Source organism: Stigmatopora nigra, chromosome 16 (genome assembly GCF_051989575.1).
Source record: "Stigmatopora nigra isolate UIUO_SnigA chromosome 16, RoL_Snig_1.1, whole genome shotgun sequence".
Lineage (NCBI taxonomy): Eukaryota > Metazoa > Chordata > Actinopteri > Syngnathiformes > Syngnathidae > Stigmatopora > Stigmatopora nigra.
Window position 1 is genome coordinate 2,485,799 of NC_135523.1, and position 25,744 is coordinate 2,511,542.

Below are 25,744 nucleotides of genomic sequence, written 5' to 3' on the forward strand. Positions count from 1 at the left end.
GGTGGATTGTTTAGCACTAATTTATGTGCATAGCATTAATAATAGTAGATCTTTGCAGAGGATAAAGATCCTACCATTGAGTAGAGGAGCATTATCAGTACCAGTAGCTTAAATCTGTATTCAAAAGTAAAACAAAACAAAAAAATACAGGGTTTGTATCTAGAAAAAAAACTAAGATAACATTGGACGTTTAGGAAGTGGACGGTTTTACGTTGTTTTGAAGCCATTACAAATTACGATATAATAAAATGTGAAAAGCAGCTTGGCGTTTTCAAAACTTACTTTCAGCACAGCTGGCTTTGCTGGAAATGACAGAAAAATAAAATAAAAAAACCCAAAAGAAAACACACAGGCAAGTGTCAGGAAAGCAAAACCAGGATCGCAGGATCGAACCCGACTACGGCCAGACGTAAAAGCAACAAACGGGGCTGGGAAAAAAGAGCCTCTGGAGGCTTGTAGCTCTAGCTAAGCGTGCAATTCACAGCATCTCTCATTAACGGGCCCGAGTGCACGTTTCAATCCGGGGGAGCCGTAAAAAAGCAGAAGGTGCTTCTGGGGGTCCCGGCTATGGGAGGGGGGGCTACATTGGACTACTAATTGAAAATGTTCCCACCTTTCTAGGCCTCCCCACCCAGCCCCCTTTGTGAGTGCTTTGCCCCTTTGCCCTTTTCTCCTTCAGAGTTGTTTTCTCACTCGGGGAGGGGGGGGAGGAGGGGGTCTGCCTGAGTGTGTACCCCATGGAGAGGGGGGGGGGGGGGGTGCTGGAGATTGAGTTCCCACATGCTGTATTGGAGTTCTGGAGGTACAGTAACCCCAACATTTATTTATGTATACAAAGACTATTTTAGATATAATATTTAGTTTGTTTTTATATAAATGGATTAAAAGCCCTGAATATTCAGTTTTTTAGAGGTCTAAAACAATGTTTATTTTAGCTTTTTAATATATTTTTAGATTTTACAGAATTATTTTTGAACTAAAAACAGAAAAAAAATGATAAAAAATTACAGTTATTGATTTAAAAAGGGGAAAATCAGGAAATTTTATATACATCTATACTCTTTATTTTAATTTGATCCTAAAACAGAAAGTCAGCACTCATGATTTACTTTCTCAGACCGCACAAAATGATGCAGAGGGCCAGATTTGGCCCCCGGGCCACAACTTTGCTGATATATACTATCAAAAAAAGAGGATATTTAGAGTTGTAGATTTGATTAAAATTAATTCATTATGTATTAAAAATGTGTACTTAAGTATTAATTGCTTTGCTGATTCAAATTTACATTCTAAAAAATTACTTGGTATTGTAGATTATACAATAAAGTAGAATAAACGGACACAAAATTCAAAGTTTCCACTGAATTTCGGCAACGTTAATACTACGTTCAACTCTGCACCTGTGTGCCCCCCCACACAGCCTTCTGGGGTCTCCCTTTATGGCTCCCTGACTAAATTAGATGGACCATATGCATTTGTGCACACGCTTAAATACATAACTGTGGCTAGTGCCCAGGCAAGTATTTATAGGCGCGCTTCCATTTAAGCCACAGCTATCCGAGCTGGAGTGAAAGTGCAAAAGAACCCTTGGCTTGGCCCCACTTTACAGCGGCTTGAGCAAAAAACATACCTGCTTGGCTTCAAATTTGTCAATAGAGGCTGGAAACAATTGAAAACTAAAAAGAACTTTTGCGAGCTAATGCTAATTTAGACTATTAGCTCGGTGGTCAGCACGTTTGACAGTTTTAGTACAAACTAGAGAAATAATTCGAAAAACTGTGATACTTGACAAGATGCTTCGATTTAATGCTGTTTAAAAAAGTTTAGACACACGTGGATTGAAAATAAAAAATCCCCAGACCACCTCACTTTTGCAAAAACGCGACACCAAACGCACAGCGTGATACGTAGACGTGAGGCGGCGCCCGTGGAAAGCCTGACAAATTGCGGCGTATAAAATTCACGGCCTCCTTGGAGGGCTCGGAAAGTAATGTGTCTGTCTCCCCCCTAGGTATGAGAATGATAACTGAGAAGGAGGCTTTCGTGGTATGAAACAGTTGCTTCTTATGGACACTCCGGTCACACATAAACACTAAATCATCCCACCAAAAAATAAATAATGGACGCACCTCCAAGTCGTTGAAGAACAAATGCGTGTCGGCCAAGTTGAAGATCATTTCTTCCATACGTAGTCCTAAAGATACTGATGATGGCGGGTCCTGAAAGAACAGAAAACACAAGTTTTTTAGTTTTTGTAAGTCATCTGGTCCATTGGAATTATTTCCCAGCAGGCCATTCTCATAAAAAAGAAGAAGAGATTAAACCCACTTGAAAGTTTTGGCCTGGCGTGTTTACGATGTTGGAGAAAGGACCACAATAGTCAATAAAACGGTGGAATAAATGGCTTGGGGTGGTCGATTTAAAAGTCTCGGGTTCACTGTCGTTAAAAAAAAAAAACGTTGCATAGCGGCATGTCAATTCCCTTGTAAATCGCCATGCGTGACGTGTTTTCTGGAAGTGGACTGTGCGGTGGTAAATAGTTTATGACAGCCATTCCTTCTTTCTAAAGATAATCGTAGAAACTATTAAAATGAGGGGATTATTTGGTGTGGCCTCGGAATGTTGTCAACTACTTTTGTCACATGGAATCAAATATCTTAATCTATTATCAGGGGTCTGCTACTAGCTAAAATACTACAAACATTTATTCCACCCTCAAAAACGATTTATTCCCTGACATTCAGAGGATAATCAGTAAAGATGAGGATTTTAGTTTTTCTGTCTGCAGCTGCTTTTGGAGAGAAAACAGGCCTAGTAGGGATTACCCGGTTAAACCACCTGAAAACTCACCTGAGCTCTCCACTGATTAGCTGTCGTAGCACATAGCGCTTAAGTATTTACAAATCACAGATAAGTGCGAGGGTACAAGTTCTCAAACCCTTTCCAGTTTTGTAGGTTTTGTGCTTGAACCTCATCATTATAATTCTCAATTTTAATTAAAGTCATCAAATGGGAATTGGTAGAAGACGTCTAAAAAATTCTGTCTCATTTCGGGGAATGCAAATTATTAGAAAGTTAATGCTTTTAAAATTGCCATACTGGTACCAAACAACATTGGGGATTATTAGCATGTCAAAAAAATGTCTATCATTTTGTCCAGTTTAATTTAATGAATAAAAACAGCAAATTGCCCAGTAAATAAAAAAATAGCTAGTCTACTTTTCCCTAAAATGTCCTAAAAATGCAAAATTCTTGACACCCCAATTCTGGCGAACGTAAAACATCCCATTCCAAAGTAAGGTAACAAAAAGTCAACCAAATTTTACAACCCACAAAACCAATACCGCAACAGTAACCAAAAAAACAACGTCACCCATCTGACTGAAACCCTTCACCTATGTGTCCTTTTATTTTGTCTGGGTTCTTGTTTTGACTGCACCAGCGTCTGTTTTCGGACGGCCCCGAAATGACATATCGCTCCTCAAGTGTCAGGAGATCTTAGCGTCTCCTTTGCCTTTGTTCTGGAATGAAGGGTCGTCGGGCGCTTGCCTATTTGATGGGGGGGTGGGGGGGCTGTTTTGTTTTGGAGGTGAAAGAGGGCTGCCCCACGACCCTCTACTGTTTATTTACTTTATTCCCAGTCTAGCATGCTGGGTAGAGCCAATTGAGGCTTATGCCAAGAAGCAGCAGTAGTCTGAGACTCACTCTAACACACACACACACACAATTTCGTAGAGGGTCTCCAAGCGAACGCCGCCCAAGCAGGAAACACTCTTGCCTCCATCAGGGCCCCCGTTTCATCTGATTTTGGATAGGATGTGACAGCAGCTAGAGTCCCGCTCGCAGCTCCCCACTCCGACTTATTCAAACAATAATAAAAGAAAAAGTACCAATGTCTCTAGAACTGATGAATTGATCTTCGCCAACGTTATTTTTTCTTCTTCTTCTCCTTGGTTTTGTGATTTCTTCAAGAGTACAAAGTCAGGGAAATGTAACACTGGAAGGTTTTGAGCCAAAATGGCCAACTTCTTGTTCAGTTTCTGTTCTTAGACAATTTTTTTGTTGTTGGGTGTGTCAAGTTATGATGGACTGCTTTGCTGTTTGTGTTGATGGAGTCTTGGGCTTGTTTTTTAGTGTCCTTTCCAGCTCATTTGCTCAATGGAATGCCCCTTGAAAATTGTTTATTCAGAAGAAAATGGCCATTTTCAGGCGTGGGTTTTTCTTTTTTTGGGGTATGCATCTGGTTTTGATTGACACATCCGCCAAAATTTGTGTTGACAGGTCAAACTGGTGTTGGGGGGCTGTCTTTTTTGTTTAACTTTTACAGCCCAATTTATTTGATGGAATTCAACCTAAAAGTGTTTCTACTTATAAAAAAAATGGTTGGGGTGCTTCATTTTTTTTTTTTGGAGAGGGATGGGTCCTGGAGATTTTTTGTTTTGTTTATCTTGTTTTGATGGATATACCCACAAAATTTGGTGTTGACAGGTCGAACTGGTGTTGGGTTTTTTTGTTGAATTTTTAAAAGGCCATTTTTTTTGGATGGAATTTGCCCTAAAAATGTTTCTACTTACAAAAAAATGGCAGTGCTTCCTATGTGGGGAGGATTCTTTAGACTTTTTGTTGTTGTTGATCTTGTTCTGATGGACACACCCACCAAATTTTCTGTGTAGGCCTGACTGACAAAAAAAATCCCCTAAAATATTCTCAAAATGAAGAATTCTTGAGTCATTTCAGTCCAGCTTGCATTAACACACACAAACACCAAAAAAATATGTTGCTAGGTCCAACTACAACAGGCTCCTCCTCCATTTTCCCCATATTTGCCTTTCCAAAATCCTCTTCTCTTCATCCCCAACCTCTTCACCACAAATCCTTACATTTTGGACACATGCTTTCAGGCATTCCGAGTCCCAGAAAAGGCCATTTATTTGTGGGCAGGATAATAATAAACAGCAATTCCACACGGGCCTGGACTCGGGCCCCTAAAAACGGCAACCGCAGCGTGCGCTCACAACTGGCCTATCTGCCAAGCCCATCTATAAACTACTCTGGAAAAGAAAGTGAGCTGGCATACGTACATCTCCCGCCATCTTCCCCGGCCTCCCCTTACAAAACACTTTCCCCCTGTAATCACTATAAATAGTCGCTTATCCACACTTTCCCTGGGGGGCCGGTGACAAAGACCCCGATCCAAAAACCCCTCCCACCCCAATTCCTTCTCATAAACACCGCGCTGTTCTTATCGGCTCTTTTTAATTGGCATCAAGGCAAAATGCGCCCTAGCAAAGCTTTGACGGCTCAAGCCAGCTGGAGCGCCATTAGCCTGGTCATAGCGAGAGCTTAAAGGAGGCGGAGATGTAAAAAAGATGGGGAGCAGGGGGGGAGGCGGAGGGGAGTGACATCTCCGGGCAGGTGCTGCCTTGTGGCGTGCTTGTATTCTTAACTCCCTCGCCGGGTGATTGTTTACATTGAATGGCTAAGGATTGGTTGGATTTTCCCACCGTAGCGCTTTTTTTTTTTTTTTTTTAGTCGTCAGGGGACGTTTTAGTGCTTTAAAAGTCCGCAGTGGTCCTTATAGGATTTATGGAAAATGATCGTTTTTATGTTTTTTCTTTCTTTTTCCTTCCCATACATAACATTCCTGTCTAATGACAAGTTTGTATAGCTTTAAATTAAGTTGGATTCTAAAATGGTGGGCTGTAGTTTTTTTTTAATTCTCAAAATAGAGAAATATATATATATTTACATGTAGTTTTTGGTTAAAAAAAAAGTTTTTCTTTGTTTCATCTAATTTTTGTTATTAAAACAAAGTGCCTTAATTTTCTCTTTCATGCAAACAACAAAAAACTACAAAACTACTTCATTTACAAATTATTATTAATTATTTTCACCCCAAAATGACTTAAATGATTTTATCATTATTTATTGGAATTTTTTACAACATTTTCTACCATTTTTTTCCAACGACGTCCAAAAAAAACCCACCATCGAATGAATTTGGCTGCAAAAGCAAAGCATGAGAATAGATTTCCATCTTCTTTCCCCATCGCAAACAGTTTGTTTGTAAAGTTTAAATTTAGAGAAGTCATTTAAATGGAATAACAAATAACCCTGCATGGAAAAGTAAACGCTTCCGCCAATGAGAACGCACAGTTTTGGTTCACTTTGGTTGACCCCTCTACTAAATTAAAGCGACAGTGTGGCAATTTGGGCAAAGAAAGGAAGACTAGGAGACATCCCTCATGCAACTGTCGCACGAATCCCCCGTGAGCCGAGCCCCCCGGGCAGCCACGCACCACTTGGACAGCTGCAAGCCTGCTTGGAGCTATTAAAAAAGAAGCAATTATCTGCACAGTCCGATCTCCTTACCGCACGTTGGACTGCTTTCAGTTGCCGTGAATTGGCATGATTGACGGCTGGTGGTCCAAAAAAAAGTTAAGTCTTATCATGATGACATTTGGTGGGTGTGTCTATCGGAATTAGATCTATAAAAAAAGTTTGGTTTGAAGTGGCTATTGGTCCTTTATTGAAAATGATGAAGTGTATTTTTTTTGTCAATTTAAGTCTAACAAGCATCTGAAATTTTGGAAAATAGCTAAAAGACAGGTCGCCAAATGAATTAAAAACCCCTCAAAAACAAAAAAAAAATGCTCCACAAAAACTAAAAGCGCTTATTCCCTTTAAATATCTTTAATTCAAAATGTCACTCACCCGTCCATATCTGTTGGCGTAAGAACCCGTGAGCAGGGAATGGAAAACGATGATTGTTTCATCCAGATCCCAGATGAATACTCGCTGGAAAAAAGGGACAAAAAAATTGAGCCAAAATGGATGCTGCAAGGTGATCCCACCGGTCAATAGCCCAGGGGCATGTACCCACCCTCCCTACAGCGCTCCATTTGCTGGTGTGGTCAACTCTGCTTTTTGCCCACCCCTACATCAGCACGATCGATAGGGACAAACTAATTAACTAGATTTGTTAACATGCAATGATTTGGCCCTTTCGTGGCCGTTAATTTCACGCTAACCTGCCTTGATAAATAAATTTAGCAAGGACCAACAAAATAACATACATAAGTCACATTGAAGTACCATAATACTCTAAGTACTACTATATATAATAATCTAAGTACTACTATATATAATAATATAAGTACTCCTATATATAATACTAGAAGTACTACTATATATAATACTATAACTACGACTATAAATAATACTATAAGTACTACTATAAGCACTACTATATATAATACTCTAAGTACTACTATATATAATACTATACGTACTACTATAAATAATACTATAAGTACTACTATAAGCACTACTATATATAAAATACTCTAAGTACTACTATAAATAATACTATAAGTACTACTATAAGCACTACTATATATAATACTCTAAGTACTACTATAAATAATACTATAAGTACTACCATAAATAATACTATAAGTACTACTATATATAAATACTCTAAGTACTACTATAAATAATACTATAAGTACTACTATAAGCACTACTATATATAAAATACTCTAAGTACTACTATAAATAAAACTATAAGCACTACTATATATATAATACTATAAGCACTACTATATATAATACTATAAGTACTACTATATATGATACTACTGACTTTAAGGAATGAATGACCCATCCCTGTTTGCTTATGAATGAGAAGAGAAGCTACGAGGCGTCAATTATTCAGGAAGCGTTTCTTATAATGAATTAATGCCTATGGTGCGTTTAAGGCAAAGTGTCAACCCATACGCTAGTAAGTGGATTAAGGTCCCGCCAGGCCGTCTGTCGCCAAGGTAGCCATCTCGCCCTTACCTCAAGGTCAGAGTCGGGCGGCGGCGACGGGTTGTTGTTCCTCCTGCCCCGGCCACGTGACTTTCCATCCGAGGCTCGGCGCAATCGATCCGAATCTGAATCTTTAATGGGGGTTGATGGACTGTGGATGGTGCTGTACTCCACTGGAAAGAAAAAAAAAACAAAAACAAATGACGCTTTGCTTTTTGCAGGGATTGTTAATCCTTTTAAATAATTGTATTGTATTAATCAAACTTTCCAAGTTAGCATTATACAAATATACCTCCCGTGAGTACCTGAGTACTAGCCAAAGTATACACAATGAAAGGGTGTATTTATAGATATATAGAAGTTGCACTAAGCAAAGAATACAAAAATGAAAAAAAAATTAAGTCAAAAGTTAAAAGTAGAAGTTCCATTTTTAGGGGACATTTTTTTAATTGATCAAAAACCAGGACAACCTAGTCTTAGTATATATAACCACTAAAGTGAGTGCTTTGGTTTCAACCTGGAAAGAGGAAAAACTTTCCACAATACTATGTGTCCTGCGAGTGCAATCAGTGGATTGCAATCAGGTGCGTCTTGCAGCCCAACCCCCGCTGGTTCAAACTCTGGCAGTCAGCTCGGTCGGTGCCGGCCGGAGAGCTTGAGTGAAAAGCTCCCCCCTCCCCCCCAACAGCGACCCATCCCCCGTTGATTCAACTCTGCCAGCTATGTCTGTCTGTGCCTGCCTTGCAAGACTCAACAATATATACATTTTGGTTAATAGCCATTCAAGAAACATGAAAATTGTCTCGCTGCCTTATTTAACCTACGGATTACATTAGAAATACTGACAAAAAAACTAATTTGGCTCTGCAAATGTCAAAATCTCTTCAATATGAACTTTTAATTGAATAAAGAAATCAATACTAAAAGAGAAAAGTATTGCCAAATGAAAAAAAAGTGCCGATAAATCAGTGGTTGAACTTATTTTCCTGAATGTAAATTACTACATTTTGTTCCTATAGGTGTAAGGGGTCAGAGTGAAGAAAAAATAAAAGATAGATAAAATGCAGTATGTATATTAGCATGACTAATAGGACTTTTTTTTCTTTTTACTGGGTGGACTACCTGCGGGATTGTCCGTCAGTGGCTGACTGGTGATAGCAGCTGGGGGCTCCTGCAGCGTATAGGTGGTGGTGGTTGAGGGGGTGTTGGGGCTGGTGTTGTTGCTTGTCATGTAGGGCGACGTGTAGGGGGAACTGTTGTAATACTGTGCGTATTGACCCTGGCCGAAAGCAGGATAGCCTGGGTACTCCTGTAGAAAAAAATACAAGTATTTATTATTTAAAATGTTATTTTGGTGGAGTCATGTGAGATGTACCCTTTACCGTTATTGCTACTTTACATCATAGATTGTCTAAAACATAAATGCAAACATGTGTGTGTGGAGGAGGAGGGGGGGGGGTGTAGAACAAGTAATCCAATAGACAAGGCGTAGGACAACCAGAGTGATTTACCCTATACTCTAATTTGTCACGGATGTAAATGTAACATGCTAAAATTCTGCTGTTGCTATCCCTCAAACATACCTGTTGCGTGCTGTTGAAGCCTGTCGAGTTTGTCAGGGAATTGTTGTTGTATAATCCTGACGTTGTTGTGAAAGAACCACCTGGAAAGACGGAATGGTCATCACTTTGAGTTATATGGTCCAAAAATGATTGGTAGCTCTAGTAGTAATGGTTATACATCAACTAGATGGAGCTGTAGTAAAGGGAATTTCATATAATTAACTAATATTGATCCAGAAATAAGGCACATTGCTAGGTTTTGAGGAAAAAAGTCTTAAATACGGTATTTTGAGTCCCCCAGTTCAAATGGATTGGACGTCTGTCACCGTCAATGGCCGTGAAAAAGCTCACGGTTCCTTGAAAAGTGATCTTATCTCTCCCTTCTCCCTTCCTGCCTTTATCACCATTTGAATCGGTCATGATGAATGACAGTGGGGGGCCGGGGTGGGAGGGATATTGAGGAGGATCCCGCCACCAGCACAAGAGGCTGCTTGTGCGCGAGCTACTGGAGGGGAACATCCGGGGTGAATCGCAGGGGTCGGAATGAATATGTATGTTTCTCTTTTCACTCACTCACTCAAAGGATGATCCCTCCTGGGTAATTAAGTCATTCAAAGAGGAGCTGATAGCATCTAATGGCTTAATAATATACACGCCATGACTTATTAGAGGAAGAGAGGGCGGCAGCTTTACTGCTACGCTCCATCTGCCGCAAGTAAGACGTCATAGAAAATGGCTGCCGGCGTGCTAAAGAAAAAAAATGCTGTTATTTGGATGGCAAATTGAGAAAGTGTGGTATTTAGTGGGATTGATATTAGTAAAGGCATATCACCATATATATAATGCAAAGAGGCTAACTGGCAGATGAAATATTTTAAGTTTTTTTGTAGTTTTTTCTGGTAAAGATACATTTCAAGTCTAAGTATGGTTAAAATGAAAAGGATTTTAATTTCTGGCCAGATTTGTTTTTTTAAAGCTGTTATTACTAAAAGTTAGCATGAAATAATTAGTGAATTTTGATGAAAAAATACACTTTTTATTGTTAATTTATTTATTTTTCAAATAAAACAACTTAAAAATGCAAATATTTTACAGATTTGTTTTGTTAAAAATATTTGAGAATAATATTAATCCAGATTAGACTTGTTTACCCAATAACTACTATAAAGTAAATTTAAAAAAGTACTTTATAACTATAGTAGACATCCAATGCATTACAACTTGAAGTGCCAACAAATGTTTCTCAGCCAATAAGCAAAGAAGAGCTCATTGGGTGTTCCCAAATGTTGCCATAATTCCACTTTTGTCCAAGGGGGGACAAACAAGAGGGAGTTCCTTTCATGCTCCTGGCGTCGAGGCCATCCCTCCCACACCGTGACAAACCTAAAGCAGATTTCCTTCCACCTCAAAAGACCAGCAAGTACAAACGTGGATACAAAGCAATTCCCTGTTTTGGCCTAGAAAAGAAACAAACTCCTCTAAAACGCTTCTTTTTCTTTTTCAAGCGGTTATTTTACATCTGTCTGCCCTGTTTTGGTTTCTCCAAAGACCATTTTTTTTCTCTTTTCTAGGGTTCAAAACAGAGTGAAAGTCTGACAGAACAATCAGAGCAGGACAACAAATTAGCTCGGGGCGAAGTTGAAAGGGTCATAAAAGTGCCAGGTTTTTGGGGAGGACCACCACATAAAAGCCCAGGGGACCCCCGGAGAATGGAGTGGTGGTGCTGCTGGTTATGATTGGGCTCTTGCGGTTCCCCCGGGGGAACATGTTTTGGCTCCCTCCATCCCTCCTTCCCTCCCCCCACGCCGTCATGGCCACCTTCTGGCTGGCCAATTGGAAGTCCATTTGCTTTGCTTGATCGGTCTCCTCGCCACGGGCTATGTCTATCATCAGCGCGCAATATTTGGAGCAGAAGTTGGGATGCCTCACTTGGGAATAAGCGATCAAGTCCAGATGGGCTGGCTTCATTCTATTTTTTTTCTTTTTCTTCTTTTCTTGCCGGAATGCTTGAATCCAATTATTCATATAATTAGCATCTGCTCAATCACTCTTCAAACTAGTGTCATTTCCAAATCCGTGTGATGGATATTGCTAGTTCTGTTTTTGTTTGTTAGAAAATTGACACTTATAATTTATGTTTTCAATTACCAATATTAGCGACTTAAAAAAATACTAACTTTTAAAATATTTATTGTGCATTCATTTAGCTTTATTTCACTTAAACTATGTGTACTATGTGTTCTTTTTTTAAGTATAAAATTACATTTTACTCTTACCTTTTCTGTCATGGAATGAATATACAAGATAAACCCATCATTGTAAATTATTGTATGTTTTCTTAGTGACTTTTTGGCTCCACATAAACAACAAGTAAACCCAAATATTTGCCATTCTTATTTAAATGCAAAAAAAAACATCGTCTTATATTCGGGGCAATACAGTAGAACTTCAATAGCTTTTGTACAAGTTTTTACGACTCAAAGTAGTTCTACTTCCTCAATTATTTATTATTTTTTTCTAGATTAAAAGGGACATTCAAAACATGGTAGCAAATTCCAATTACAAAAGCCTCCAAACTCTCTCAGCCATTTTCCAACTCTCTGGTTTTTGGTGGCGAGCCACAAAAAAAAGGCTACACGGTGCCACATCTGCGGCCGAGCTGCCTCTTTTATTTACCGCTCGATATTCGGAGGGATTCTGTCACAAGGGAGAGAGAGAGGCCTGGCGGAATGCAGCCGGCTAAATGGTGGACGCAGGTGGAACTTTTGCAACTCTGAGGGGAAAGCCAGAGAAATCCTCACAGCTCATCTTTATTAGCTCCAAGGCTATAAATCTCCTCCATCCCAAACGCTTAAACAAACACAAATATGATCACAGGGAGAGGAAAAACAAAGACCGGGGAGTCGGGGTGCCTCCTAAGTGCTGGCCGGCTCTTTTTTTTCTTCTCTCCCTGTCTTGCCTTGATTCTTTTAAGATGGAGGCGCCCCGTTTAAAACGTTCACATGCCTTTAGATCCAGTAAAAAAAAAAAGAAGGCCACTCACCCTGCATTTGGTAGCTGTACGGCGCCTGGCCCGTCTGTGGCGTGCTGAAGCCCGAGCCGTAGCCCAGGAAGCCCGTCTGGCCGGGCGACTGCGACTGGCTCAGGCCGCTTTCCGTCTTGATGCCTGCCCACAATGGACCTAAATCGGTTAGCGACACCAGATCGGTTTGATGCTCTTTTACAAGAGTCCGCCGGTTTGAGATTACATCCAAGACAAAGGCCATAGCGCTGATTTCTTGTAGCCATTACTTAATGTTACATGGCAAAAAAAAGGTAACCAAAAAAATTTCAAGTCAACTTAGTAGTAAACATTCCACATTTTAAGGAATGTGGACTTCATCATTATGTTAAACTAGACACAAATGTAATCAAGAGAAAAATATTAACTTAAAATGTATGTTACATCTATTCATATGATGTGACTAACAGTATATTGTATTTTTTTCAAGTCTAGTCAATTTCGCAGAAGTTTTTAGCTAACCGCACAAATATTCAAGAACTCTTAAATGTCAGCAAATTGATCAAACTTAACTTTATGTAATACAGGAGAATTTGAAATTTGTTCAGTGCCATTTTAAGGGAAAAAAAAACATTTTAAGGCATGTTCATGCAAAATCTAATGAACCTTCTATTCAATTCCAAATCTAATCTAACAAAAAAATCTAGTACTTACTGTTATGTATCTGTACACACACTTTGTTGTCATTTTTCTAATCTTTCAGCAAAGTCAACCACTCAGCAAAAGTACTGCTGTTGCTAGCGAAAACCACCAGAACACATTAGCTCTCAAGCGCCGTTTCGACCTTCAGAAATGGGATCTCGGGCAACAATTTCAAATAAAAAAAAAAAACAGCCCCGTTTAAGGAACCCGTGTCTTACCGTAAGCTGGGATGCCGTACGGCTGGCCGGGCTGAGGGTAGCTAGCGTAAGCGGCGGCCTGCTGCATTCCTGTGGTGTACTGGGTCTGCCCGTACGCCGCCATATTTTGGGACGAAGGGGTCGGAAGAATATGTGGATACGTCCTGCTGTTGCAGAGAGAGAAAAAAAATGAGTTCCACCCTCCGAAAAAAACATATTGGGAAGAAGTGTTTGGTGAAAGTTTTGTTTTGAAGGACCAAGTCAAAAGGAGCCCTACTTGGAAGGGTAAATCTGTGGGGAGAACTGGTGCGTTTGTCTTGGGCTGAAGCCACTGCTTCCAATAGCTGTGGAGCAAAATTTAAGAGAGACACAAGAGCACCTTGAAACACTCGGGAGCAATGTCAATATTTGTTTTTAACTACAGAACCCCCTGAATCCGACCGGTAATTACGCCCTGCTCGGCTCTGTTTATTTCGATGACCTTCTACAAGGTGGAGGAGACGGATTGTAATAATGGAGGGAAAATAATCAGGTAGAGAGGATGGAGTTGATATTTCTGCTGAGCCATTTGTTGTCATGGCAACCCGGGGTATAAACAAACCACTGAAATAACCCACAGAAGCCGCAGGACTCTTAATTTAGCCCCATGCTAAAAGTATGTTAAAAGAATATCACATCATATTTTAGGATAAAATTCCTAAATTGTGGCAGACTGGATCTCATACACACACAGACAATTTTTTTTTTATTTTTCTTAATAACTTTTTGGCACACTGAGGCTTCCAAAATGAGATTGACTTGCCGAAAGAATAAAAATAAACATTGATTCCAAGAGGACCTTCATACAGCCTGATGCTCAGGACTCATGCCGCTGGATGTTATTAATTCCATCTTTCACTGACATGGGAACCAGTCCAATGAAAACACACATACACACCCTAGTGTAGTGTAACTCATTGGCTGCCATTTTGGATCTCCATCGCTGTCAATAGACATTCAAAAGTGAACTTTGCACTCACCTGAGCCGGAGAAACTGTCCAATGAGGTGTCTGCTACTGAGGTGGCAATGTCGCTGCTGCTCATTGGCTCACATTTAACTGTCAAAGAGAGGGAAAAAAAAGACTAAGCTATGTTGTTTAAGTAAAAAAAAAATACAAAAGCAGTCAAGGGAAAGTCATTGGAGCTTCATTTGCTTAACTGTGAAACTTTCTGAGGTTGTGGTAACATTATTTTACGGACACAATAAGATTATGTTTTTACCATAGTTGTATTTGGGGGAAATAACTTTTAGAACTTTGTTGTACATTTTTTTAGGTACATATTTTCAAACTGGATCAATCCAAATAATAATTTTTAATTATTTTTTTTATCAATGTGCACATATTTGGGCAAATACGCTTTAAATTGATTTTTAACTATTTCTATTAAAAACTCCTAACAGCAAACTAATAAGACTCTAAATCAACGCTTCAAAACTCTGGTGAATGATTCATGCCACGTGTGGCAGGATTCATCTTGGCGATGACAACCAAGTATAAGTGAACTGTCAGAAAAAGATGCGCATATATAAATCCATCTTAACGCACGACGACCGCTTTTTGACCTTGGCTCCATTTACTAAGCTCAACGATAGATGCGTGGAGAACAATTTCACAGCTACCTGACAGCTCAGGAATCTTTGAATTCATTCTTTTTTTTCCATTTTTGGGGTCAAAACAAATTGACAATATGGGCAAGACGGTCATGCTCCGCAGAAGTGAAGAACCCATCAGCTGTCATGTCCGACATGTTTTTCCGCCGTGCTTGCTCAGCTCGGAAACACGCTGACAAGTGGCGATACTTTGCGAGAACACGCGGGTAGCGCACAAAAAAATGAAGTGGTGGGGGATGCTGGTGTGCATGCATAAACTAGAACAGTCACACACACTAAAAATGTTTGGAGGGTGGATAAGCACCAACAAATGAGAACCAAATGCCGTGTATTCAAAAGGGACTGATGTGTTCACAGCAAAACATGCTAGCATGACACATTTAAACACCACAGAGGGCTTTGAATGAAAGGTACAATAGTTGAATTTGGGCATTTTTTTTGGACGTCTTCTTGCAAGTATTGTCCTTTCATTGCAAAAAAAGTAGACAAACCTGGGGCAGATTGTGAGTTAGAACCTAACAACCAGTCTGCAGTGGTGAGCATTGTGATGCTGTCACCTATAAAGGGGAAAAACATTGGCAAAAAAGGACACGTGACATGAGTCGTGTCCATTTAACACCTGAATACACAACTACGTGTTGTGGAAAACCTCATGCAAAACTCCAGTCGTGACTTTCCATGCTAAAGATGTAGTGTTTGAGTACACAATGTTTTATTCTGTGGTAAAAAAAGTACACTGAACAATTGCTAGCTTACCTTCAGTGCCATTAGGTGTCATGGAATTGTTGTTATGGATGTGGGAGTTATCAAGGATGACACCGGTAGGAGATTCGCTACTTCCACTAAGTCTACTGTGAGGACTGGCGAGATCCTGCATTTCCATAGACCTGGAAAAAACAAAAAAATACTGTGAATTCATAACAATTCATAAAAAATTGGTACACTAGTACGTGCCAATCGACGTGTCCTGTGGCCTGAAAAGGTATTTTTCTTTATTTGTCGTATATGTATTATCGGGTTAGGCAGCGTTACGTAACAGTTTGGTAAAATTAGGTAAAACACTTTAAAATGCAATTAATATTATTCATAATACATAAAAATGTATCTTTTCCCAAATAACGGCAATTTAAATTACACATTTTTCATTTGAAAAACCGAACTCAAATACATCAAACAATTAGCATTTACAAAATGAGTAGACTGCTAAAAACTCGACATAATTATTGTTATAACCACAACTTTTCCGTGTTAACGCAATGCTTACCGTATTATTTTTTTTAGCTGGAACATGTTCTTGTGAATCACTGAGACTAAGTAAAACTAGCGATACTTATTTGCTATTTCTATATATCTGCATTCAAAGATGACTATGTACTTTCTCTAAAGATCTTACATGTGACGTCATCACATTTTGGCGGCGAACTGCTGAGTGTCCCGGATGTTCATTGTTTCATAGAAAAACTGAATTAAGTTTGACTTTTTATGTCAAATTGATGACCAAGACTTAATTAGCGAGTACGCTTTCAACGCATGGCATTTTTGGTCTTCATTTACAGGTACTTTGATTTAAGATAGATTAAGACTTAACCCCTTTTTAACCACCCTTTTTCGATGAAACTAATCGACGCATTTGTGTGACGTCACATCTTTTTAGCGGCAAACTGGCGAGTTTCCCGGATGTTAATTGATTAGTAACAAAATTTAATCAAATTTTACTTTTTACGTTAAATTAATGACTAAGAGTTAATTGGTGAGTAATATTTCAATTCAGTATATGTCCCCATTTAAAAGTATTTTGATTTAAAATTGATTAAGATGTAAGTTTCACCTATTATTGATGAAACTAATTGACGCGTTTATGTGACGTCAGCAACTTTGGGCGGCGAACTGACGAGGCTCCTGGATGTTCGGAAAGGAGAATGTTAATTGTTTCTTAAAAAAACGTAATTAAGTTTTACTTTTTATCTCAAATTGATGACTAAGAGTTCATTGGTGAGTACACTTTCATTTGTTGAGACTCATGTAATCAACAATTGAGGTCGTTCTGGTTTTTACGTGTTTACTAAAACTATTGAAAAAAAGACGTAAATTTCGAATAAAGCTTCCTGCTCCACAATGTTGTTACCATAAAAATCATATTTTAGATTTGCTACGCTGAAATTATCAAGCTGAATGATGTATTTTTGCCCCATTTAACTCACTGTGACGTCATCGAATTTCGAGAATGAAAACGCTAATTGTTTCGTAACAAAAACTGAATTAAGTAACTTTTCATGTGAAATACACGACGAAAAGGTAATTGGTGAGTAAACTTTCATTTGTTGACATTCAGTTGTGGAATATAATCAATGTGTGGCCCTGCTTATTACGTGTATATTTCTAATTATTGAAAAAAGACTAGTACTAAGAAAATACTACGAGTAGGCCTTCCTACTCCACAATGCTATTACGATAAAAATAATCTTTTAGCTTTACTATTCGACACTTTTCAAGCCTAATTGTGTTATTTTGCCTCATTCAACCAACTGTATTGCTGTGTATTGTTGTTTTCAGGCACGAGCAGCCAAAATTATTTACTTTTCGGACTACTAGTTATCATTTGTCCCGTTTTTTGTTTGATTGTGAACTTAGGGATACAAGCGCACCATGGATGCAGTGAACTCAGCCAACTCCACTGAAGAAGCAGCCCAATAAAAAGAACACAGAAAATATAATGTCTATTCAATGTGTGAAAAATGCTGCAGATAATGATACAGAACATTTCCACATGCAAAGGCATTTAAGAGTGACTCTTAGATAAAAGGATGCACTGTAGTAAAATGTCATTTCTGAGAGGCACAGCGACAAACAAATCACTTTGTCATTCCTTCGGTCACGTCAAGCTGCGCTCAAAATGTTCGCTGTCAGTGTGCCGCGTATCTCCCCGCACCAGATGTTGTCTGGTTTGATGCTCTCCGACTTGATTACAAGAGGCCATGCGCCTCGCTGATGATGACTGGCAGCCGAAGAGCCTGATGTGTTTGTTCTGGCAAGCGTCTTAATTGTTGCCGTGTTTACGCAGAAGCAAGCCAAACACTGCGCAGAACATTTAACTCGACATACGTTATTCTTAGTAGCACTTATTAAAATGATAACCCTCTTTATTGACTGAAAAATGTCTTTGTTCAGATTCACAAGCTATTAAAAAGCTATTACATCAATGAAAAATACCTAATCTGTCCTATTGTCTCTGCCCCAAAGCACTCAAGCCTGAAAGAAGTCATTTCCAGTCTTACCTGCCACCGAGATGCCTTTAAGTCCTCCCTCCCGGCGGCCCGCAACTGGTCTTCCGGCCCACTCCACCTGGAAGAAACAAAGTCACTCCTTGTTACCGTGAGACAAAAAGCCTGCCTCTCTGAGAAAACATTATTGCCTAAGCGGGCCGAAAGACCGCAGCCTCCTCTCCACTCTGTTTCCTCCCGCAGAGGCGATTCATCATTGGGCCCACGACAGCTGCAAACTGGATTAGGCTCCCCTCCCGTGCCCCCCCCTTCCCAATCAACATGCAAAGCGACTTTAGCCAAGGTAAGCAGGAAGAAAGGGGAGTTGAAAAAGCCAGGGATCGCGGCTCTTTGGGCCGTGTTGAGCGGGCGACCAGTCGAGCGTGACAGCCGGGGCATCCTCAGTACATCTTTCATGTGCCATTGACACTATCTGAAATTCATCAGCGACTCCCAATACCGCACTGAGCACCCCCCTTTACTGACAGCTCCTAATGAGCGGGTTGTTTCCCATTCCCTCCCCCTTGGGCAATGCACACAAATGCAACTTCAAAGTTCCATTCAGGGTTAGCAAAGTGGCATAAAGGGGACAAAATACTGCAGAGTGATAGGAATAGATTTATATAATGTGTTAGCATTTCAGTCTTTCCATATATAATTCCCATTATCTCATTTAAAATGTCCTTTTTAGGAAGTTTTGACACATGGCTTATTTCTTGACATTTTTAAATAGTCTTTAGATATGTTCTGTTAAAGTTTCATGTTGTTTCTTATTCTGTCGATGCTTTTTACTGCCCCCTACAGCCTTGGAGAATTTCGACAAACTGCAGTGGTAAGGTATAATTAGGTTTGAAATTACATTTTAATGTAACGTCATTTATCAGTAGTTAAAGTTAACTTAGTCCCTCTTAATTTCGCTAATGTGAGTAAATTAACTGATAGCGCTAAGCTAACGTAATTGCCTCTCTACACCTTTTTTCCAAATTGCTGTTTTGAACTTAGGAAACACATCAACCATTTTATAATGCAACTTACTCCCTGCCACTGACAAATTATCACTGTCAGCCCACCCTGTCCAAATGCATTGGACGTCTATAGTCGTCAGTGGCACTGAAACACGATCATCTTTTAAGAGGCCCCCAGTTCATTGAGGCATATACACACACACACAAAGGCGCACACACATTCTCGGCCATTTGGAGACAACACGCATATGCGAGCATATGGAGCCACATATGTTTCCTAGTATGACACCGCCGATGCCTCTATTACTCTCCTTTAGCTGACAGTTACATTTGGAAGCTCAGTCCGACATCAAGAGCGCACGAGGGCCCTACACCGCCACGGCCGCAACACTAGATTAGAGCTGACTTAGGGCCCACCGGTGGGATGTAGGGTCCAAAACAGGGTCAAGAGTAGAAGACTGGAAATGATTTTTTTTTTAGAGATGGATGAACTAGTTCTTAGCATAAAAAACTAAATAGGAATGGTAGTAATGCACGGTAACCTCGCCCCAACCTAAATTTTTTCCTCATCTTTACGAGTAGGTACTGCAAATGTAATTGAAGTATTTTTTGGGGACCCAATTTTCCGATAATGCACACAAGTGTAATTATACCTCATATGTATAAGCCTGTGTATTAAAGATATCCACATATTTTTGCAAAACAAACAAACACAAATCAGTGAGCTAATTTAGTTGTAATTTGTTGGCCATTTACTTTTAACTTCAAGGTTTGTTTCAAATAAAAAATGTTTGCTTTATCCTTATCACTTTGTGACTTCAGCACATGGTCATTTTTTTTAAACATTTTTGGAGTTGTTTCAATTTTTTTTCTTCTACCATTGCACAGGTGAAAGCATCCAAGTGAGGAGAAAGCCAAGCGGGAGGCGTGAAGACTTCAAAGTCCTCCTTCCACATATTTGTTGTGGAAGCCAACCAAAAAAGCATCTTTCATGTACCTGCACCCGAGCCGGCACGCCGCCTTTGAAGCGCCGGGGAACAAAGCGGGCGGAGATGCGTCACCGTGACGACGGGAGCAGAAGAAGCGCTGCCGCGACAGGCTACCGTCACGCTTGCTCGCCACTTGTTTTCCAGGTAAACATCAGCTGACACTTAGTGTGCTGAGGGATGTCGGTTGGCGCTCGGGAAAAATCTCCCGTCAATGGCACTGAAATTGGCCAGTCCTCAAAGTTTAAGTGAATTAAATGTCTTAACCCCCCTCAATGGCCCTTAACAAGTAAAAAATATATATTAAAAAAAAGGTAATGTCCCACAGTGGCTACAAATGAACACAAATGTTAAATATACTAATCTTTATAAGATTTAATCCTTTTTAGGGCATGTAGACTATAAATACTATAAAGGTTGACTCCCTGTTATTTAAGCCTATAAATAGAATGTATTTATTAATTTGGTTATCACCTAGGTTGTAATAATTTATGGTTTGATTAATAAGTATACAAGAAAAATAATATTAAAAACAATCAGATGTGATCTGGAGTCATATTTGTTCAAAAGGTCTTCTGCCACACTTAAAGTGACTGAAAGAATGAATATCATTAGCCTGTTTTTTTGTTTAATCATGTTTTGATTTGCATTTCTTTAATCAAAAAAAAAAAATGGAACCCCAAAGCGACTAATCCTCACTTAAGCTGGTCAGCTGAGTCCACATGGTGGCCCAGGGAAAATAAATCCACCGGGCGAGCAAAAGAATGTGGACGCTCACGACAATTGGACACAGATGTTGCGAGTGGGTGCCTTTTTTTTTTTTTTTTAGGAAGGATGACGGGCCACAAATGCAAATTTTTCAAAACGGGGTTCAGCATGCTGTCGTTTGATCACCAAAACTATGTGTGCACATTTAAATGGAAATGACTTCTTAGGAGCCTTTCATCAACAGCTGGTTAAATAGCTATTATTTTGAAAAGTCAATATGTGTTTTGCTAATGACATCCTAAACTAAATATCATTACAAATCAATTTTAGAAGGTTAATTAAGGCCTAAAATTGCAATTTTAATTGAAGGTAAAGGACCCTGTTTAATAAAGAAAAATTGTGTTGTCATTCAAACAAGTGTAGTTTTTAAGCAGTCTATTTTGCATACAAAGTTAAAGATATATTTTTCCTTGATATATTTTTTACATTTTCCCATTAATCAAATTGACTAATATTATTGCTCTTCCGTTAAATTCGGGTTAACATGGGATACAGAATTTGAATAATAGAAAAATTGTTGTTCAATTTCACTGTTTCATATTAAAAATGTGTTTTCAGGTTTTTATAGCAGACATCAGTTTACTACATTTGAAGCCCGATTTTTTAACTGTTGTCATATTGTTGTTAAAAAAATATATATATTCCTCATCCTGACAACTTTATAATGTTAGTTCTACCTGCTTATATCGCTTCTTCCCCACTTGAAATCTAATTTCCTGACCCAAACAGCAACGTGTGAGCAAAACAATGCCTGCTGGTGTTTAGTAAACAACCCCTGCCTTGCTAAATCATCCCACTTACTACACGTCCTCCCCTCCCCAGGCCCTCCTTCCTTCCTACCTAGCCACCACCATTCTCTCCATCCACAATGCCAACCAACCGCTCCCGCTTGTGCACATACAGCCACGCGAGCAAATACACGCTAATTGGATAAATAAGGTTATTGTGCCGGTGAATGGTAGCAGCTTGTCTTGTTTGTCTAACACTGAGGGTGGAGTCCTTATCCTCATTAGACCCCATGCCATTTACAATTTAGTCATTTGGGGCTATGTATTTTAGCATTTAAAAGTCTGCTAAGTGCTTTATGTCACTCCTTAAAAAATATTTTTGAAAAGGACAGGAGTTTTGATTTTAACGTGAAAGTATTTCAATGACAGGAGTGTGTGTGTGTCGTCTTTACTGATCGAGGACGCTGAACCGCGGCCCTCAGACTCGCATTCCACCGTGGAAGCAGATGGCATAAAACATCAAGTTTCCACTTTGACGGCACTTTGGGCAATTTTGCTCTTGAACCCCAAATAATGTTGAGGGGTTCATTTTAAAAGTGATGGGTTGAATTTTTCCAAAATGTCAGACGCACTAAAAATATTACAAATGTGTAATTGTGGTATGATTAAGTCTTAATGGGAAATGTTTTAAATGTGGTGATGTGGTTTAAATTCAGTTACAGTTAAAATGTATTCATTTTGATTTTTTTTCCTTTTAAAACAACAGGTTTTATTAAATTATGAGAATTTAACTGTGAACATATTTGAAGTTTAGAAGTTTCGTTTTGGCAGTATAAATGAAATAACACATTTTTATTTGCATTATTAACTAAGCCCAAAATCATGAACTATTCATGACAATTAAAAAATAATAATTACACACACATTGCTTAATGTCATAACATTTTTAAAAACTAATAACATTTCTGGATTTACGTGTCCATCCACCTCATTGGTACCCTTTAAATCATTACAAAATAAAAATTAACCACCCCTCCAATTTGAATTAATTTTACCATTCCCACCTGAAGATGCACTTAACTATAATTAATTTTTCTTCCAAAAACACTAAAAAGAAGGATCTGCAGCAATCCCACGCAAGCTCAAACTAAAATTCCATACTCACCAAAATGATCCTCCAATCCTCCTTTGATCCCTTCTATAAAAATACAAAAAATCTTTAGGAAAGAAAAATCCGCAGCAAAGTTCTAAAATAGTTCTCCTCCCAGAATGTCCAGCGTTATATTGTCAGACAGAGATGAAAGTTAATAAGTCGCCTTTTTTCTTTTTCATTTAAAGCCTGGGAAGCCATGGAGCGCAGCGCTGAACCTCAGCCGAGCCGAGCCGCTCCGGTCTGGTCCGGGGAGAATGGAGAGAGTTGTCCGATTACTGCTGCAGGCACTGACTAGTCGGGTATGTACGTATGTGTGTGTGTGTCTGTTTCTCAGAGGGAAGTAGAGGAGGAAAAATAGAGAGAGGGAGCAAGGGAGTGAGAGAGAGAGGGAGGGAATGGACTCGACTGGGAAGGGAGGGAGAGTTTGGGGCTAAAAAGAAACCTTGCATAAACTGACTTTTAGTCACATCAGCTCTCGCTAACTTTCCGTTTTTTAGAAGACATTATTCCGTACCTATTCCATATAGTTGGCAGGCCTAAAAAATGTCGGCAGTCGTTCTAAAACTTATCGTCTGTGAATAAAATGAAGTCAATATAAAGGCATAGTTTTTAAAGGGCATATTTTTTTGGTTCTAAAATCTTTGTATGCCCTTTTAAGTCATAACCAGGGTATATTTCTGTTTAACTCCACAAAAGCCTGCTAACAACATACTTGAATGTCACAATTTGGGTCAGGAAGGTCACATTATTAGCTTTTCATGTCCAAGTTTAAATGTAATGTATGGAAGCCAGATTTTATGGGGTTAAGTTATTTGAAAATGACCCAAAAATAGTCAAAACAACCCAAAAATAATTTAAAAGTGAAGCAAAAGTTCCACAACAAGCCTCACCGTTTGCCCACTTTCTAAAGTTTTTATAGATAAAAAATAAATTGTATTCTATCATTCTCTATTCTACTACACAGTACTTGTGATTCCCATTCCCGGTACGCACCGGGAATCCTTTACACTCTCATCGTTAAGCATGCGGGTCTTCTCCAGATGATATCAGCGTAGGTTAAAACCCCGAGGGCCCTCACACCGCCCCCCCTCTTCACCTCTAGCTTTTGTTTTCCACCCCCAACACACACAAACTCCCATTTTCTATGCTCTCTTTCCCCCCGTAAGTCGTAGGTCACAGTCTTACTTTTTCTACTCTGCAAAACCACCCGGTGGGCTAAACAAGGGTTTAGGTTATTAGCTTCACGGAGATTCAACAGCGACCTGGCCCTGGTCTGTCTCGGGCCTAGTGGAAGTCTTCCGTCAACACGTCCACGGAGCGCCTGTTCGCCTTCTGTCCACTCTGGGTTATTGTTTCAACTGCGTTAAGCTGCTACTGATCAGCCTCAGTATGGTGATTTGCACAAGCTGTCTTTTCCAGAACATACTTTTCAGTATCCCATTATGAATTCCATAAAAAAATATGCTGTTTTGAAAGGAGAAATCTGTGAATAAGGCACCCAGAGAGGAAGAAGGCTGAAATCAAACATTCACCACGCTAAAGAGGCGTTGACGGAAGAAGAACACCGACAGCTAAAATAATGGAATTCTATGTTAGCAAATTGGGCCTACTGCTTACTAGTGATGATAGCATGTCAACATGATTGAACCTGACGTAAAACCGAAACTATTTTTAACATTGCCATTGTCCATTTAAGATCGATAATTTTATTTCAATTTTTAATCAACCCCAATCTTCCACTCAAGGTAAGTTAAACAGCCAATGAGTTTTGTTTGTCCAGCCTTGACCTGAAATACTAACCTTGTATTAGCATGTCAAGAGGCTACAAAATAACTATCGAGTAATTGTTAAATGTGTGTAAACAACTGGATGTTGGATCATTTTAATCTCAGTCTTGATCTTGATTTGGTCTCAATAATTTCTAGTTTTAGGCAAGTCTTGGCCCAGAACTAGCAGTAAGAAACGAGTGTAGCCGCGTGAAACAAAACTCTATCTTCCTTGAAACCTCTGCCAATATTGTCTCTAAGCATTTGCTCGGCATGAAACTAAAAAATTCCAGTTGAGACCAGATAGACCCTACTTGAAGCCTTCATCCATTCAGTGAGAAACTAGACGGAAACCGACTAGAAATAAACAAGTTGGAAGTGCCAAAGGACGCGGTGTGGGCCCGCAGGTGAATCCATAAGCTCCGGTTTCTGTGCGCGAGTGTGGCGTTTATTGCACGCCCAACTGGCTCTGGCTAAATCAATTGACTGATGGGAGCTCTCAAATAACCAAGCGGTGCTGTGGCCAAATGAGGTGCCGCTTTTACGCTCTTCGTCTTCAAGCAGCTTTGCAAAAGTATTATTTGAGCAATATACTTTTGCCCAATGCTAGTTTCCCAGATGTTATATTATTTCTTTGTAACAGCCCATGTCGTAATTCAGTTCGAAGGGAACGTGAATACTCATTTGATAAAATGAACATATGTATGTAAATTTGTAAGATTGTACCCGTGGGCTAATTTCTGTCTTTACTCCCTTGTGTAGGTTGAAGATAAACATATCTTCTGATATAAAGCAGACACACAAACAGATCACAGTTTTGGACAGTGTGGCGATTGCAATTTTGTTCGTCTAACAGCCAAGCTTTAAGATGATTGGACAAAAGATTCAGAGACGGTAAGTTCATGTATGTTAATCTGTATTAAATTCCAGGCATGGACAGACAGGCTAAATCTACTCATTTTGAAGGGAACTACACAGTCACCTATAGAGCCAGCCCTTTGTGATGTATTGGAATTTTTCTGTACATAATCTTGGAGTGGAAGAACTTTGTTGCAAGATTATGTAAACTAAAATGGCAGCTGCATATTTAACAATATTGTCCCAGTTCAGGCGTTTGTATTTTACTGTGCAATGCTATATTTTTAGTGTGGAGTGAATGACCTTTAATAAAGGGAGCGAAGAATTTCATACAT

At 39.3% G+C, this 25,744-nt stretch overlaps 2 protein-coding genes across 9 annotated transcripts in view; one reads left to right on the forward strand and one right to left on the reverse strand.

Moving 5' to 3' along the window:
• The window catches only part of eya1 (EYA transcriptional coactivator and phosphatase 1), a 31,732-nt gene extending 8,631 nt beyond the window's left edge, over positions 1 to 23,101 (reverse strand). The window contains exons 1-13 of one of the 8 annotated variants that reach the window (XM_077736399.1): positions 22,798 to 23,101; positions 18,201 to 18,267; positions 15,682 to 15,812; positions 15,417 to 15,482; positions 14,294 to 14,371; positions 13,552 to 13,618; positions 13,296 to 13,441; positions 12,418 to 12,555; positions 9,396 to 9,475; positions 8,935 to 9,121; positions 7,843 to 7,985; positions 6,715 to 6,798; positions 2,130 to 2,219 (exon numbers count right to left, since the gene is read on the reverse strand). In XM_077736399.1, the coding sequence (XP_077592525.1) occupies positions 2,130 to 2,219; positions 6,715 to 6,798; positions 7,843 to 7,985; positions 8,935 to 9,121; positions 9,396 to 9,475; positions 12,418 to 12,555; positions 13,296 to 13,441; positions 13,552 to 13,618; positions 14,294 to 14,371; positions 15,417 to 15,482; positions 15,682 to 15,808 (1,206 nt within the window). In that variant the 5' untranslated portion in view covers positions 15,809 to 15,812; positions 18,201 to 18,267; positions 22,798 to 23,101. Of the gene's footprint in view, positions 1 to 2,129; positions 2,220 to 6,714; positions 6,799 to 7,842; positions 7,986 to 8,934; positions 9,122 to 9,395; positions 9,476 to 12,417; positions 12,556 to 13,295; positions 13,442 to 13,551; positions 13,619 to 14,293; positions 14,372 to 15,416; positions 15,483 to 15,681; positions 15,813 to 16,189; positions 16,537 to 18,200; positions 18,268 to 22,797 lie in introns of those variants that run through there. The other 7 variants (XM_077736404.1, XM_077736397.1, XM_077736398.1 and 4 more) reach the window with 7 other exon arrangements.
• On the forward strand, positions 16,773 to 25,428 carry LOC144209861 (uncharacterized). The gene is made up of 6 exons (XM_077736416.1): positions 16,773 to 16,917; positions 18,166 to 18,297; positions 18,390 to 18,489; positions 20,039 to 20,283; positions 22,971 to 23,084; positions 25,314 to 25,428. Exons 1-6 carry the CDS (start codon positions 16,900 to 16,902, stop codon positions 25,335 to 25,337), a joined length of 633 nt encoding a protein of 210 aa, XP_077592542.1. The 5' UTR covers positions 16,773 to 16,899; the 3' UTR covers positions 25,338 to 25,428.
• The last annotated feature ends 316 nt before the right edge of the window (positions 25,429 to 25,744 follow it).